The sequence below is a fragment of the Lutjanus erythropterus genome, chromosome 18 (assembly GCF_056507025.1).
Source record: "Lutjanus erythropterus isolate fLutEry1 chromosome 18, fLutEry1.hap2, whole genome shotgun sequence".
Classification (NCBI taxonomy): Eukaryota; Metazoa; Chordata; class Actinopteri; order Lutjaniformes; family Lutjanidae; genus Lutjanus; species Lutjanus erythropterus.
In genome coordinates this window covers 21,636,969-21,654,710 of record NC_139334.1, presented here as the reverse complement: position 1 = coordinate 21,654,710, position 17,742 = coordinate 21,636,969, and the positions used below count along the sequence as shown (strand labels likewise).

The following is a 17,742-nucleotide window of genomic DNA, read 5'->3' as shown; positions in this document are numbered from 1 at the left end:
TAAGTGATTAGTTTGGTCATTGTTTTGAGAAATTGTATCATTATAATGACTTAAAGGGTCTATTCTTTGTTTGTTTGTTTTCTTTTCTGTTCGTCAATATGAATTAACGTTAATTCCGTGTCCTTGTGTCTCTGCTCCGGCCTTGACTCGAGGAAACAAATTAATCCCAGTTCAGTTTGTTCAGCTCATTTCGGGTCAGGCTTTTCAGAATAACACCCGCCGCCTTTATGAAACACCCCTCAGATGTACGGTACGCTGACAGGATATGTGTGTCTCTACAAGCCAAAGTTGAAGACAAATAAGGCAGGTCGAGTTGGTCTTGAATGAAGGTTCAAGAATATCACAATAGCACCATATCAAACTAACGTAAAACATACTTCATGCATCTGTAGATATATAAACTGTATATGTATATATGTTAATGAATAGATATGAAATTTAGGATTCAATACACAAGTGTTGAATATATTTCAAGTTCACAGAAATAACTACTGCCACAGCTCAGTTCAGAACACAGTCTGATCTGTATTCTCAACTGACTGATTGTGGTGTTTCATGACTGCTCATATGTCATCAGTTAAAATCTCAACAGTCAAACCCTTCACAGTGCATAGAGCATTTAGTTTGCAAGCCTGCAATTAACACTTGGTGTGTGTGTGTATGTGTGTGTGTGTGCGCGCACTGTACAGCACTGCACTACGGCTCGCTCATCACCAAGTCTTTACACCGCATTTACAAAGCTCTTCAAAGCCTGTTAATATTCACTCTGGTTCTATCAGTAGCTCCAAATTCAAACAGCACAGTATTACAGTTCACAACCATTGTTATAAGGCAGATTAATAAGAGTAGTACTCTCGAGTCACCCTATGTTCATTACAGGCCTTCATATCGTACACAGCTAGATCAAAGCATGCCATAATGAAGCGGAAATCGCGGCGAAAGTAACAAAAGAAAAGTTTTACAAACATTCTTTGGTTGAGTGTGAAAGGAGCATTCCTGTGCTTTAATTTGATGCTTTGAATTTGGCATTTTTGTTAAAAAGAACACAAAAGAAAAAAAAAGTGGACCTTTGCAATGATACACTGGCTTAAATACAAGCAAAAAGAGTGATGGCTTTAACCTAAACTACAATATTTATGTTAATCCTCGCAAAATAATATAAAAAAGTCTAGTGATAAAAAGCTCGCTCTGACTGATTGTACACAAATACTACTTTCTCTTTCCAGGTTGCCTCGGCAACATCCCCCCCCCCCCCTCCCTCCCAGCGGCCCTCCCATCCTTTTCACTTCTTCTTGGCAAAGCGACTGAACTTCTTCTCCTTGTCTTTCTTGGCAGAGCTGGGCTCAGGGAGGGCAGTTGAGGAGGAGGGAGCGGGCAGGCTGTGGGCTTTGGCCCCCGAGGGCCCCGACGCCTCCTCCGCTGCCAGGGGCTGAACGGCCCTCTCCATGGCTTGGCTCCAACGCTGGAGCTCCTCCTAAATTTAAACACAAAAACACACACACACACACACACAGCCGCTTACAAAGGGAAGTCCACCTCCAGAGGGTGGTCTATTTGACTAAATGAACAAGTGTAGGAGGCCACGCATTTAACAATCAGACTTTAAATACATTGTTTGTGAGGCTAAATCAGGGTAATATAGAAGCAAACCTTGCTGTGAATTATTTATTTTGTAAAACTGAAGGATCCCTGAGGGGTAAATCTCTTACAGGCTGATGGTGAAACAGAAAATTGTGAATAACCTCATTAATGTCAGCTCCTTACATAAATAACCTTGCCAGATTACTTACACATGGGAAGACATGTCAAAATGAAACAGCTTATGAAATGAAAAGTGTATGCAGCATTACGCCCCGTGACCACTGCTTTACATAAGGTCAAAGGTCAAACAGTACACATACGCAGAATAAGTCCAGAACATTCAGTCTCATGTGATTCGTGGAGAGTTGCTTAAAGTTATATATATCGTTTTTATCTCTCGGTCGTTCAGTACTCACCTCGTCTTTACACTGGAACAAATATTCACTGCCGTCTCCGAGACTGTGAGAGGGAAAGAAAACGGAAGTTTAACTTTGTCTGGAGAAACAAGAGGAACAAGTGGTTGTTTTATAGTTTACATTAGAGTAAAATAAAGAGGAAAGTGGTTTCTCCAAATAGTTTTTTTTAGTAATCAAAGCAACTGAGATCTAGCTTCTTGCATATTTGAAACAGGACCTCTTTTAGCAATTGTTACCAAATTGAGTGTATTTAAAGGGTAATTTTGGATTTTTTTTTCTTGTATAAGGTACTTATTGATCAGTGTATTACCTTCAGTAGATGGCCATTCTGGGGAAGCAAGACAAAGCTGAGCTAAGCAATTTAATCTACATATTTTAGCCACCCGAAAAAACAAAATCAATATGATTTTAAGTGTATGCTATACTTAGAATGTTTTCACCGCCTTACTTTGTTGTCAGACACCCTCTTCCAAAAGGGAACCACATTGATATGAGCCAAATATCACTCTCTCCAAAGCTACTAGACTCTGTTGGCAAGATCATATTGTACACTTACACTGATATTGATTTTGCTAAACTGATTTTGGTAGCACTTTACAATAAGAGTCCCCTTATAAATGGTTTATAATTAGGTTATTAATTAGGTTGTCACTTTATAAATAATTAATAAGCTAAGTTACCCTGGCCTGTTGCTCGCCTTTGTTTACTCAGCTTACATTGTCTTTTCCATCAGCAGCATTTATATGTCAGCTTCATCTGATATTTGTTAATAATTTACTGCATTTAACTACCGTTGGCATATCTTAGTAGTCAAAAGGTTTTGTTTGGCATCAAATTAACAAATGAAATTACCAGATTCATATGTTAATGCTTTGGCATAATTGTTTACCTTGACATTTTCAGCATGCCTTCCTCATTATTGTTATCATTGGTGTTGATAATGACGTGTGCTGTCATGTTATGCATGCATGTTATGTTATGCACAGTGAATATTAAAGTGGCATATTGTGATCCTAACACTTCACAGTAAGGCTCCCTTTTGCAGTAAGCAGTAACTGGATCTTGCCAAATAGTGATCCCACATCAGTGTATGAACACTTATAACTTGCTTAGACTTGTTTATTAATGATTTATAAAGTGTTCACAGCCTAATTAATAACCTAATTATGAACCATTTATGAATTAATTATAAGGGTAATCTAATGTAAAGTGGTTAAGTGTCTTTTTACGTGGCTTAAATATATTTTGCTGCAGGGAATATTTCTTGGATTCCTTCACCGGTATCCTGCTGCTTCTCCAAACTGGTCGCGTGCCGACGGCCATCTACTGTAGGTAATATGCTGGTTATGGGTAAGTAACTCATATAACCCCCTTCAAATAATCCAAACTATCCATTTAATGCTGCTGAAGCTTGAGACAGCAGTTACGCATGCAGACTGGAAACAGTGGGGAACAGCCTGGCTCTGTCCAAAGGTATATTTCATCTGCTTAATACAAAAAAAACAACACTAATATGGTTTTATTTGGGGTTATGTGCGGGACTGTTTCTTGGTTGGGAGCAGTGCCTTCCTGAAAACTTCAGTCATTCAAGGTCACTGCACCGGGCCAGTAACGGTAAAAAAAGAGACAGTTCGGCACATATTCCCTAATAAGACCAGACTAGGCAAGAAAGTGAATACATTCCCAAAATGTTGAACTACTCCTTTAACAGTGATTCTGAAGTTTGTCAGGATTCTCACCGTAGTTTGCAGACGTGCTTCTTCTTCTTGTAGTTGGTGAGGATCTCCCAGCTGGCATTGCTGAGGGACAAGGGGTTCTCGCCGTGATACGTCACCCCGTGGCCAAAGCTCTTGGCGTCCTTGTAGACGGAGAGCTGACCGGGCTTCAGCACGCAGTACAGATTGTTCCAGGACCTGAGAGGAAGAGGAGGGGCGTCAATATTGATCATTTTCAGGTGGGTAATTTCTGGCAATAATGTAAAATCCATTTAATTTAATCGCAATTACGAGAGTCGCAACAACATCACCACTCGACTAAGACTTAATTCAGTTAATTGGAAACAAGGAATGCAGTTGCTCACTGTTCTGTAAAAACTGGAAATAGTTTTGTTTTTTAATCTAGAAGAACACAGGCAGATCCCCCGTGTTACAGCTGCTTAATCATCTTAAAATCACACGTGGCTAAAACAGAGGGACTCGACAAGTAGACAGTTATTATTTTCCAGTACTGCTGATGTTTGTGTACAAAAAAAAAATCACGGAAACTAAAGGGGCTATTAAGCTGTGAATGTCTAGTGTCTGCAGTACATGTGGCAGCGTAAGATTTTCATTAGCTCCCCGTTGAACTGTGCATGTCTAAAATACCCACAATAATTTAATTCACATGCGCTTAAAGAGTGCTTCTTCAATTTCATGCCTCTCTAAAATACAAGCAGCTTGCATTGAGATTAATTTACTTTAAGTTCCCCATTTTCAAATTTTCAGGATTGTATGTTTTGGATGAGAGATTTCACATCCATAAGTGAGTAAGTCTGTAATTAACACTCTCCTGATAACATTTCAATGTTAGGGCTTCCTAAGAGTATATTAAAGGTGTTTTTAACGAGTGATGAAAGAGTCTCAGTTTAATACTGATGCCTCTGTATAACCTACATTTCAGTCAGACAATGTTTTAAGAATGTTTATTGCAGCAGCAGTTATGCGTCTAGGCGCTGACCTCATCACTCCTCGCAGATTATGTTTACACACAGATATTAAGGAGTGATGAACACATATCTTGGACCCCCTGTATGAGGCTGCAGGTGGACGCTGAGGTGGTTTGGCAGTTTCAACAGACCACCAGATTGCAAGGGTGCGTTTGGTTTGTACTACAGCGTGTGAGGCATGTCACGTGTGATTCCGGTGCAGCCTGAGTTGACTGCCTGAACAGTCAGACAGTCTGTGTTTACATTTTCCCAGCCTGAGATACAGTGAGGAGTACGTTAGTCAGTTAAAATGAGGCAGGAGGAGACTTTTATTTAGATAATCTGATAATGTCTTATCTTGATGTAATATTTGGTGGTTATTTTAGTGTAAACACAACCACTTTTGTCCACTCGGGCCTCCAAAATCAACAAAACATGACCTCGTAGTAGCTCTAATTATAACTTAAAAGGAAATTCGGGTATCATAAGGTATCAGAGGTCATGGACATCGTGACCTCTGGGCTAAAGAGAAGGACCATCCAGATTGTTACCAGTGCTGACTTTAAAAGTCATGGTGGTGTGTTAGTGCCCATGTCATGGCCAACTGTCACAGTCTTTTTCAGAGACGTTCATGTGAACGACTGGACCAATTCCAAAACCTTTTGTACCCATCAGTCATTCAGACCCCAAAATGTGTAAATAAAAATAAGGTTCAGGCTTAATACAGGAATTGCCCTTTCAGTTTGCACTGCTAGATTTTATTTTTAAGACACGCAGCTGCAACTGGAACAAAATCACCTTTTACTTTTTCCTCCTCACCACAACACCTGCTGTCTAAAAAAGAACTTTACCAATGTGTGTCTAAGCTCTAGCTCTTTAAAAACAACTCATACACAGACACTTTTGCCATATACCGTGCGTGTTTTGAATGCATGCTATACAGCTGTAGACTTCTAGACAAGTTTTATAAACTTTCAAGGCAACCACTGGTTTCCTTTCATTTCTTTCCAAACTGAGAGTGAATTAGAAAACTCTTGAAACATGCTCGAGTTGTTTAATCCATCACAAAGAAAATGAACTCTGCATTCATTTTCATTGGATTGCTCTTGCAGATTAATTTAAAAAGTTGGAGTGTAATATGTTAGGTAACTTGAAAAAAAAAATGCAGACTGAATATTTACTGTGATGGATGAAAGATGGTATGCCATTTTTCAAGGGTGAACTAATACACTTTTCTTGCAACATAGAAATTAATGGAAGCAAATGAATGTCTAGGCTGGATAGTGGAGTGATGTAAAGACTAGATTATATTTGGTAAAAACATGCAGAAACAGTTCTGTGGTGCTTTTCCTTTAAGTTACCTGTTTGAAGCCTTCTTTCCTGAGCCCTCCATGTCATGTTTGCGTCCCAGCATGCCCTCCTGCAGCACAGCCTGGGCTCTAAGGGGCTCCATGGGCATGGTGGCAGCCTTCTCTGGTTCTTTCGGTGTCACCACTGAGATAGAGGGCTCCAGCTCCAGAGAACCACTCTCCTTCATTTCTGACTGTATGGGAACTGTGGAGTCACCGGCCGTCCCCTCCAGCGGACCAGAGCCAGACTGGAGGATAGAAAAAAAAATCGAAACAGAATGAGAAAAAATCATAGAGAAATCGACAAATCAACCTGTGCATCTGGAGAGCGGAGGGTGCCCTTGATTTATGCATCCGAGATTATTTTTTACAAGAGCTCAAAGAGGGTTCTCAGCCGAGTCAAATGTAGTTTGTTTTAGAATACGAAAGTCAAGGACCTCTTTTAAATGCAGGAGTTAGTAAGAACATAGCATAGACGAGAGGCTGATTTTCTTCTTTTTTTAAAAAAAAATTCAGAGGTCACAGCATGATAAAGTACAGAGGACAGGAGCTGGGCGAGGAGAACTACTAACCAGAGTCTGTTCCTCAATAGTGTAAAGCTGCGAAGACTCTTCTACAAAGCCGGTGTCTTCTCTCCTGTAGGAAAAAGGGCAGCATGGGGTTGACTTTAAAGAGCAGCGGGTGAAGAAGAACAATGTGTTTGTGTGTGTGCATACAGAGAGAAGAGGCAGTGTGTGCCTGCATGAAAAGTTTAAAGGATAAGTCTTGAAATGTTCTGTATTTTTTTTTTTTTTTTTGTTATTGTCAACAAACCCCATGAAAACACAAAACATTGCAGATGTCTGTGGCTAAGTACTTTCTGACCTCTGTAGCTCTCAGCCCCGAGCCCGTTTCTTCTCCCTGTATCAATATGATGTGTCTTACAGTTTTTTTTTTTCAGTCCCTTTGGTACGTTTCTCAAATCACAGTTGAAATTCTCAAAAACTACTTGCTCAGCCTCCACATCATCCAGTCTCTTGTGTAAATCATGATAGAAATTCATCATTCTTCTGAACAAATTGCAGATGTTTTGGCACATTCATGTAGATGTACAAATTACAATTCCAAAAATGTTGGGACATTATGTAAAAATATTTAACCTTCAAGCTGATCAACTTTATTGTTTTTTGTAAATATACACTCATTCCGAATTTAGTGCCATTCCAAAAAACTTGAGACAGGGGTGGCAAAAGACTGTGAAAGTTGTAGAATGCACAAAAATCCACCTGTTTGGAACATTTGACAGGTAAACCAGTTAATTGATAGGTAATTGGGTATTAAAGAGGCATCCTAGAAAGGTTTATTGGTATATTGCTATTTTTCTGAAATCTAATTTAGTAAAACGAGTTAAAGCTACTGCAAGGAGTTTTTAACTGGTTAAACACAACAAAACGAACCACTGCCATGAATCTTTGCATGTATGTTGCAATGATCAGCCAGATCTCGAAAACAGCTCACAGGCCACAGCGCCACACAGCTCTACATGTACAGCCTAAGGGGTGTTTCTTATGTTTATATTTCTAATTCATTACTTTTTTCCATTTGTGCTAATGCAGAGCTATAAAACAGTCTTTTTCATGTCTGTACAGAAATATCATGGACAGCACAAAACACTAAAAGCATAAAAGTGAAGTTAAATCTCTTGCGATCAATCTTCCACACTCAGGAACGTGGAACTTTGTACTGTTAAAATTAGCTGCAACGATCAGTCGATGAATCGATTCAGTTCTCAGCTACTAAATTAATCGCCAACTATTTTGATCATCGATTCATCCTTTTGAGTCAGAAAAAAACGTTCAAATTGTCTGATTTTCGCTCCTCAAATGTGAACAGTTTCTGGTTTCTTTAGTCCTCCGTGACAGTAAACTGAATATGTTTGGGTTGTGGACAAAATAAGACATTTGTTGACATTATTCAAACTGAACCAAACAACTAATTGATTAATCTAGAAAATGACTGACAGATCAGATCAAAATTAACGTACACCATACAGAAAAAGTGCAGTCTTGTGAATTTTCAGTCATTGCCATCAAAAGCCGTACTTTACATCAGAAACTACACATTACACTTATTGACAACATGGCTAAACATTTTGACAACCTTCTATGCAAACAATGACACAAGGACTTCTCATTCTGACGGCATTGACATAAATATTTACTTCTGAAAAATAAACTAAGGATTTTGAGTAAGTAGCAGGCTGTTGCATGTAATCCATTATGTGGTGCTGTTTGCACAAATTGTTTTGTGAAATGCATCCAAATGTTAAGAACGATTCAAGAAGTGCCCCAAAGCGACTGAGAAAAACTGTTTTGTATTTAGAATATGTAATGTCTTTGGTGGAAACTTTCTTCAACAGTGATTTGTTGCACTAGTGAGTATTTATGGCAGCGGACAGTGAACGTTTGATTGATTGACTCAAAGTAAACTACAATGCCAGTGTTCATTATAATGATTATATTGGAGGAACATGTCACCCAGTGCGACAGTGTCTGTTAATTAATGTGTTTTTAATTGTCTTTTAGAAAACAATGAAGTTCTGTAGCACAGAGGAATAAACCACATCAAGATTTATTTGTTAATGGGATCAATTCATTGTAGGTTTGAGTGTTTTCAATGGATTTGTTGACAGTAAGAAAAATTTAAAATATCACCAAACTTTTCCTTTTATTCACTGGGACTGTCTGTATGTGTGAGCGTGTGTGTGTGTGTGTGTGTGTGTGTGTACCTGCTGTCCTTATCTGAGCGCTGCTCGTCTTTAATGAACTGCTCCATCTCCTGCTGCTGCTTCCTCAGCTCCAACAACTCCAGCTGAAACACAGTGGTGAGCAGGAATCAGTATCTTTCATTAGATTTACAACCATCATCTTCAGCCCTCATTAAGTAAATATTTGTTGTTTAAAGCCGCCTGTGGTTAAAATTTCTCCTAATCTATATTCCTGATGAGATCGTAGTGTTTATCAAATGTTTTCAGCAACTAAAATGATTTTTTTGTTTGTTTTTTCATACCGTAGTGAGGCGCTCCAGTGCAGAGAAGCGCTCCTCCCAGGTGGCGGTGGATTTCTCGAAGGCCTCGTGCCTCTTGAGGAGTTTCTCCACCTCGTCCACGGTGTAGCCCAGGTCTTTGCTGGTCACGTAGGGCTCCTGAGCGATCAGCCAGGCCTCAGCCACAGAGGCGTCCCGAGCAAACTGACACACCTCCAGCACTGGAGGCAGCAAAGACCGGGGTCATTATGATGAGAGCTTTTACAGTGTGGGCGCTATCTTAGAATAACATTTTAAAACACACTTCGATTTCATAAAAATTATTATTGTAAATATATTGTTCATACAGTCACTTTAAGGGGAGACACTTCCCATTTGTGAGCAAAATGCTGGTAACCAAATAAAGTTCAGAGTCAAGACTTAGTTTTATGTGGCAATAAAAGTGAGGACATCTTAGAAGGTGATGATATTAATATTTTTACAGAATGTGGTTTTTCAGTGAAGGACATTTTGGACAAAGGAGGGAAATCTTTTCAACTGAGAACATTTTGGAAAGTGAGGACATTATTTTCAGAAAGTAAAAGCACGTTTCGGAAAGAGACAATGTGTTTATATTTATAAGTGGGGACATTTTTAGGAAGTTGGTGACATTTTCATGAGGTGAGAACATTTTTTTGGAATGTCTGGACATTTTTGAATACAAGGACATTTTCAAAAAATTAGGTCACTGTGGGAAGTGGGGACATTATGCAAAGCGGGGACATTTTTGTGAAGGTGGGGACATTTTCACAACGTGAGGGCAGCTTTCAGAAATATGGGACATTTCTTGGAAAGTAGGGACATTTTCACAAAGTAATAACAGTTTTTGATTAACTGAGTGTGTGACAATTCTTTTAGATGCTGAACATATTTTGAAAAGTGAGGACACTTTTGAGAGTAAAGAGATTTTTAGAAATATTACAATCAGCTGTTGTCCATCTTGTATAAAGCAACATTTTCTCTCGACTTAAATTGGCCAAATATTTATGTTTATAACACAGAGAGGCAAACTGGATTTAATTTTAATTCAATTTAAAAGTGAATACATAGTCCAAAATTTTAGCTGGAGGGAACAGAACACTCACATTTTTATTCTGCAGGAACACTGTCATAGAACATCCCTGATTTTGTTTTGGACTAGTTTAAAACTGCAACAAAAAAAAATGCTTGTTGGAGTCTGAGTGTTTTGTTTTGTCACTCTGCTCCTTCGTGTGCAAAGGTTTGTACATATATGAGCTTTCACATCAGTTAGTCGTATGTCTTTGTCAGTTTAGTATAGATCTGTGACAGGAATAATGTTTATGTAGTATGTGCAGGATTTGTTTTTAAGGTTGAAGGATAGTGTGGTTTTACTCACAGAGCCTGAGCCAATCCCATCTGTCGTCCCACTTGAACATCATCTCCTTCCTCTTCTCTGTCAGCTGCACCAGCTTCTCCTTGATCTGACACAAGCAGTTATACAGTCGCAGTTACATATCAGCGTTATTAAACAACGCAGCCCCAAGACTGGCTATTATCCTCTAAGAATTAGTATTGTGAAGTAATTAACCGCACGTTAAATTCAGGCCGGGGTCAATTGCTCATTTAAATTCTTTTGGCTTTTCCATTTCTAATTAGTGTTTGCTTTATAGTCTCCCTGATGAGTGTAAGATGAGTGGAATTTTTCTCCTTTCGTGGCGATCCAATTGGTTCCATTGTGCCAGACAAGAACAATCACTCCCAGAAAAGTAATTAAATCTAATGAAAGCAGCGATTTGAAGCCCAGCTGAGGATGAAAAGGAGCTGTCTCCGCCGCTGAAGCCTTACCTCAGCAGAGTCTCGGTGCTTGCGTGTCAGCAGGGCCTTGCCGAGGTCTATGCAGTCGGTGAATTTCGCTCCCCGGGCCTCGATCTCGGAGCGGATCCCCTGGTGGTACTTCTGCAGGAGCTCCACGGATGAGACGTCCCTGATGAAGAGGAGGGAGGGATGGAAAGTGATGACAGGTAATGCAAGAAGTGTATCTACCTCTGTTGGTCTGAACTGGAACTGCATGAGTTCACAGCGTCCTTTATCTCATGCAAACATACTGTACTTGTGCTATGTAAACAGTCTTATAATGACATAATAAACTGAAGCTCAAAGTAATGTGTATAATTAGATTATCTGCTCAGGAACAAATTGCTTTTTAGGGTGTTTTTTTTTTTTTTTTGGAAGGGTACCATAAAAAAAATCACTTACAGCCTTTAAAAACCTGAATATTCTTCATTAAGGTTAATTACGAGCTTCATGTCAAAGTTAAGAACTGTTTTTAACACAAACAAACCAATTTGGACCCACTGGGATCAACTACTGAACAATAAGTGGTGAGAACAAATTAAAATATTACTGTTTTTACTTATTAATTTATTTATTTATTTGAGTCTACTTTTATTACTTAGTTGAGAACATTCACACCAACAAAAAAATGTTTATTACCAACTGAAATTGATGTGACTATAAAGTAAAAAAAAATCAGTCTCTTGCTGTTTGGAAATGGCATAAATCAATGTTAATATATTTTAACATTTTTGTGAAAATACTAGACTTCTGCTCCTTCTGTCATCACTATTTAATGACCTGGAATGAGACGCAACGATCAACTGTTTCTTCAGAATCGCTTATTACAGCTTTAATAAACATATCTTTAAATCTTCCTCTGTCAGTCAAACACATTTCACACGTTTATTTGTTTGAGTCGCGATCAGCGGTGCCCTAAAGCAAAGCTTGTCTTTCTAGGGTCCACATGTTGCACATTAATGGTGGAAACTGGCTCTCTCTAGATGGATTTATGTGCAAATATTTTTAATACATGTCTAATATCTTTCTGATACATTTCTCTTGTGTTGCTCTTCTACATAACTAAGTAGAGGTGTAAAAAAAATGAGGAATATCAAATTATTTTAAGGGACAGACATGAGAGGTTCCCCAGTAGATTTTCTATCTTTCAAAGATCTGGCTGAGAAAAAACTGAGAATCCAGGGTCCAAAATTAACAACCACCAAAACTTAAAAATGGGTTACTTTTCAGTTTGGCAGAAAAATAAATTGGGGTCATTGACCAAGCGACTGTTTAATAATTTGGATGTTTACCAGCTGAGATTAATGTGACCCTCACTGTCCATCATCATGTCAGTGAATCAAATCAAAGCAACTTTTTACTACCTGCACCACAATGTCTATCTCCTGTTAAACAGACAAAAAAAAGAAAACATGAGGACAAAAAGTCACAGAGGTTGTTGTTTTTGTGAGAGGTGGTGTCTTGGCTAAAATATCAAGTTCAAAACCACAGTATGAACTGCAGTGTTTCCTGCCAACAGGCAAGAGAGAAACAACAAACAATTCAGTTTTCCTTGTCAAAACAATAATCAAACTTTAAAACATTAAAGATCACCAAAAATATATATATATATAAAGCTGTCAAGGATTTTGAGAACAGGACTGACAAAGACGTTTGATGATGAGGTGTGAAAAAAAAACCCAAAACAATCAACGTCCAAATTTTTGTTGACAATTGAAATTCATGTGAATAAAAAGTGAATCTCACATACACAAAGGGCAAAGTTTCAGGGTTTGTTTTTCAGCTGTCTGAATCAGATGTCTCTTCAGAGAAAAGAGGGGAAAAAAAAGCCTCTTGAAGTTTGGAAATGGCAGAAATCAATTTATTTGAGCCTACATCTTATCACATAGTAGTTTTTAATCCATCTGTACCAACAGAGCAATTAATCCAAATAGTTAATGCTAATTAAAACTTGTGTGAAAACTCAGAAATGATAATGTTAACATGTAAAGCTAAATCGTCTAAGTCTGATAATCAGGCCTGCTATGGCATGTTTATGACAGGTTGTGTTGTCCTGGTTAGTGCCGAGACGTCTCAAACCATGTCAACTCTGATTTATAAATTGACAGAATGATGCTGCATCCTCTTGCAGTCTGGAATTCACAGAAATCAATGTCTGAGGACGGAGTTTATTCAATGGATATCTACTTAAACCTGGGCTGGGTGATATATTATAATGACATCATGATATGAGAGAAAATATTGCTGGATATTATGATGTCATGACATAAGTGTTGTCTTTTCCTGGTTTTAAAGTCTGAATTACAATAAAAAGTAGTAAACAGGTGATTTTCTGAACTTAGCAGACTGTTCTAGCTGACTTAGTCATTATATCCACATTACTGATGATTATTCATCAAAAATCTCATTGTGTTGTGTCAACAGGAATCCCTACGATAATGTAATATCGAGGTATTTGGTCACAAGTACATAATATTTGATTTTGTCCATATCGCCCAGTCTCAAGTTAAACGTGCCTGAGTTGTGCTCACCTGGGTTTCTCCTGAGTCTCTATCTGCTGGATGATGCTCTCCATCCAGGCCATCAGGTCTCGCACCATGGTGAAAAAGCGGAACTTCTCGGCCGTGTCCACCAGTCGCGCCCTGCGGCCGTCGCAGGCGTCCAGCAGGCCCTTCCAGGCGTCCACCACCTCTCGCTCTGTGGCCTGGATGCTGTCCGCTTGGCTCCCTGCGTACTGGGCGTGAAGACGTGCGGCTGTTTCCTGGAACTGTTGGACCTTGAGGGATAAGAATTAAGAGTTGAATAATTCACAGAAATTACAGAAATAAAAGTCTGTGTTTTGCTTGTTTGACACTTTACATGGACGTTTGACCTTCACTGTGTGGATAAATTTTGAGCCTTCAGCGCAGACACACTGAGAACAGACTTTTCAGTGAAGTGGTCCTCAAGTCCAGTTTTTGAACCTTTGAAATGAAAAGTTATTTGCATATTCATAGATTCTGCCTTATTCACTGAGGGAGAAGGATTCATTTTTAACTCTGTAATTTAACTTTTTGTGGGAAAACCATATCAGACAAGCAGAAAACTCATAAAACAAGCTTTTAAGAGATTTTTCATTGGTGACATCATGAGATCATAAGATGAATATGATTGGGAGACAAAAACATTTATTCACTAAGCACTTTTCTCATCAGTATTTCAATGATAAAGGAGTATTTTATAGATTATCTGGGCACTGACGCTTTGACTCTTGTTTATATAATAATAATGATAATATCAAAACAAAGGAAAGCCTTTTAAGCTCTGTTTTGGTCTCCACCAACTAAGGAAAAATTCACCACCAAAAAAAAAACTTTAATTCTAAAAAAAATTGAAGAAACCTCAGGAAGAGAAGCAGAGGAGGGAGAGACATGCAATACATGTCATGTGTACGGAAATAGACCAACAACAACAACAAAAAATCACTCATTTTACATCCCATATATAAATCTGACTCATTATATAAAAATACAGATTCCTACAGCTTTAACTTTTAAAATCTTATTAACTGGTCGTTCACCCAAGAGCAATAGGATTAAGAGGCTGACAATACTAATGTCAGATTCCCCCCTCTGGACCAACATTTATGGGTTCTCCCCCTCTGAGAAAACTTTTCACAGTTGCCCAAATATTGCAGCACTCCTCTCCCTCCTCCAGGTATGAATCATCAAAGGTTGCCTCTCAGCCGCCGCCTGCTGCGTTCGCTCGCGGTAAAAGGCCTCATCCCCCTATGCCGTACCTGTTTGCCTAGAGCGGTGATGTCTCTCTCAAAGGCGGCGTGCATTCTGTGGAAGGACTCGGCTTTGCTGAAGTCTTCTCCCACATCATCGGGCAGCTCCTTCTGCTTCTCGTGGATCTGAGTCACGAGCTCTTTGCCATCATCAAAGTACCTTAAAAAAAGAGAGGAATCGATCTGTATTATCATGACATTTATATGTATAATCAATGTCACATTGTCATGTTCAAATTCTTCACGGCGTCCAGATGTGTTACAGTTGCTCCTGGGAACAGACATGAAATCTAGATGGCATCAGTCCAGAAAACTGCCCGTCTTTCTGCCGCGTCAATACTGTTTTTCTTACTTGAGCAGTTCGTAGGACGTGGTGAGGAGCTGAGCGCGAGTGTCGATGAGCTCCAGCAGATCGGCCCAGCTCTCATTGATGCCATCCTTCCACTCTGCCATGGTGGCGGCCTCGGTGTGACCGGCTTCGATCAGCTCGTCTATCGTCTGGTTGACCAGGTCCACTCGCTCCTGACCCACCATCCCCGTCTCCCGCGCAAACTCTCGGAACTTATCCCTCAGGAGCTGAAGGAGAAAGATAGATATGTTTTTAAAAAAAACTTTAGGTAACATTTAATTTCACTTTTTGTTGGCCTCTTCTCTTTGGCAACCTCCTCTCTCCACATTAAACAAGAATGGATTAAGTCATCCTTTAGCCGCACTTTTCCAAAACCTTCTGTCTCTGCTACCTGTGATAAGTATAAGTCAGCTGACGGGACCCTTGGCCATCTTTTCTGGTCTGGCCACAAGTTTTCTGCTATGACATTTTTAAGTTGCACAGTGACATTTTTGTGATATTGGGTTGCTCTGACTTTTCTTTTACTCTTCCTTCTGCATTAAAACAAGCCCTTATATTTGGTATGGTCATAGCAAAAAGGCTTATATCCTGAGAGAGCGGAAAACTTTCTCCCCTCTCTGCTTTAAAAATGGCGCCCAAATGACACGGTTTCTTGTCTGTATCTTGAAGAAATTCAGTATACTCTGTCCGGCGCCCACCCCAAGTTCCTTATGATCTGGTTATTGATCATACTAGGATGGAGAGGTGTTATACTGAGTCTGTACTCTGCTGTGCTGCATTGCATTTTATTATATTGTGCTTTGACTCACCAGGATTTCATTTTTTTCTGGCTTTCCTCTACCTCACTGTGTCTCAGCAGCATGGGCTTTATTTCTGATCCTTAATCCACTTGTGGACATTTTAGTCATTTTACGCATATGTGCACCTTTTCTCTGCACTGGCAGTTTGTTTGTTTTATTTTGCTCTGCTTTGTCATGTCTATTTATCTATTTTTGTTCTCTCTGTTGTGGGGAAAAAGAAAAATGTTCAAAAATAAAATATATGTTGTATAACATGTATGTATGGAAGCTGAAACTGTATCAAGATTTAAAGCTGCACAGGATAGTGTGCGAGTTTGGAGCCCATATGGCAGTGAGAGTAAGAAATCATCCAATGATTGCTCATGAATGCTCATCAAAAAAGATCTGTGATCATTTTACAACAAAACACATAAAAGCAAGAGCATTAAATTGGAAAACTATCCTCTAGTGGTTTTCTCTTGTTGTTTATGAGGCAGTTGGATCATTTTCTCTTTAGTTTAGATGTTTCAGTTCTCATAAATGTGTAAATTCTAGTAAGTGGGCATCTAAAACAGCCTCATCTCCTAAATTACATAAAATGTGTTTACATAAAAACCTTGCACATGTAGCTTTATGTGTATTTGAGGACTTCTACCTTATCAATCAATAAGTCAATCAATCAGACTGTATTAGTACAGCATAGGGCTGGGCAACATATTGATATCATATTTAGTGTTGTCTTCCTAGTTTTAAAGGCTGCATTACAGTGAAGTGATTGACTATTTGCCTTTACCAACTTAATCATTATATCCACATTACTAATGATTATTTATCAAAAATCTTATTATGTTTTTATATTATATATATTATATATATATACATATATATATATATATTATTCTTTTCTACCTGTGCTTTTTTGAACTGCTGTAATGTGTGAATTTCCTTGTTGTGGGATCGATAAAGTTTATTTTATCTCAAACCCATCCTTCATTTTTGGCTCTCCAGCTGACACTGCTTAAAATACATGTTCATCAGTTCTAAGGCAATTTTAAATCATGATGTCACGATGGTAGAGGGCCGAGTGGTCGATGGCTGTCAGGCATCGTGACGGACGATGGCATCATCCATCAGCCCAGACCAATACAAAAACTGACAGGCAACCAATGAAAGGACTTTAAAAATGATGTAATGTGCTCTTTAAGCTGTTAGGCAGCAGAGATTTGACTTTTTTTGGGGGGGAGGGGGTAGACCAGGTGGGAAAGCGTGGTAATGGCCTGGCCCAAAGGTTTTCAAAGAGTGACTCTCGCCTCCCCTGGGTGATGATTTGGCCGCTCATGAACAACAACGGTTGGCAACAGTTGCAGCAGCAGTAGTGGACGTGACTCACAGCTTACGAAGGCAATTAAGGTACTTTAAAACCCTTGGTGCCTGATTACTGCATCAAAGATTGTACTCCTTCTCTGAGTCATTATTCAATAAACATCCAGAAATCCTTGAAGAAATCACAGAAAAAGATGCTCCTGATAACTTCAAGGGGGCGATACATAATGTACTGCAGAAATAACATTTAACATCAAAATATTTAGTAAATATTCAATATCTTGGATCAGTAATATGATGCAGAGAAGACATATTGTTTGAGTAGACTTGAGTGTACACAGTCTGCTGGTTGGCAGGATGCAGTAGATACTTACTGAAGATGTAGTAGTCAGTATGTTAGTATGTGGTTTTGAACAGAGCCTATGTCAACTTTATACTTCCTGTTTGTATCCCCAACTGTTCCAAAGGGGTGTTGGGGGTGTCAGACTTTGGTCTAGACAGCTGGATGTAAAATCGCGCATTCATCGCTCGCTGAGGGAGAAATGGTTACTACATTTTTAAAATGTTAAAAAGCTGACTTGGCAAAATATGAGCCCCAAAGAGCAATTCTCAAAG

At 39.0% G+C, this 17,742-nt stretch overlaps 1 protein-coding gene across 2 annotated transcripts in view; it reads right to left on the bottom strand.

The window, feature by feature from the left end:
• Window positions 1–967: 967 nt before the first annotated feature.
• The window catches only part of sptb (spectrin, beta, erythrocytic), a 70,267-nt gene continuing 53,492 nt past the window's right edge, over window positions 968–17,742 (bottom strand). For both annotated transcript variants that reach the window (XM_084742644.1, XM_084742645.1), the window contains 12 exons: window positions 15,029–15,252; window positions 14,686–14,836; window positions 13,439–13,683; window positions 10,899–11,037; window positions 10,450–10,534; window positions 9,078–9,274; window positions 8,797–8,879; window positions 6,602–6,665; window positions 6,042–6,277; window positions 3,737–3,910; window positions 1,998–2,040; window positions 968–1,474 (listed from right to left, as the gene is read on the bottom strand). In XM_084742644.1, the coding sequence (XP_084598770.1) occupies window positions 1,283–1,474; window positions 1,998–2,040; window positions 3,737–3,910; window positions 6,042–6,277; window positions 6,602–6,665; window positions 8,797–8,879; window positions 9,078–9,274; window positions 10,450–10,534; window positions 10,899–11,037; window positions 13,439–13,683; window positions 14,686–14,836; window positions 15,029–15,252 (1,833 nt within the window). In that variant the 3' untranslated portion in view covers window positions 968–1,282. The remainder of the gene's footprint in view (window positions 1,475–1,997; window positions 2,041–3,736; window positions 3,911–6,041; window positions 6,278–6,601; window positions 6,666–8,796; window positions 8,880–9,077; window positions 9,275–10,449; window positions 10,535–10,898; window positions 11,038–13,438; window positions 13,684–14,685; window positions 14,837–15,028; window positions 15,253–17,742) is intronic.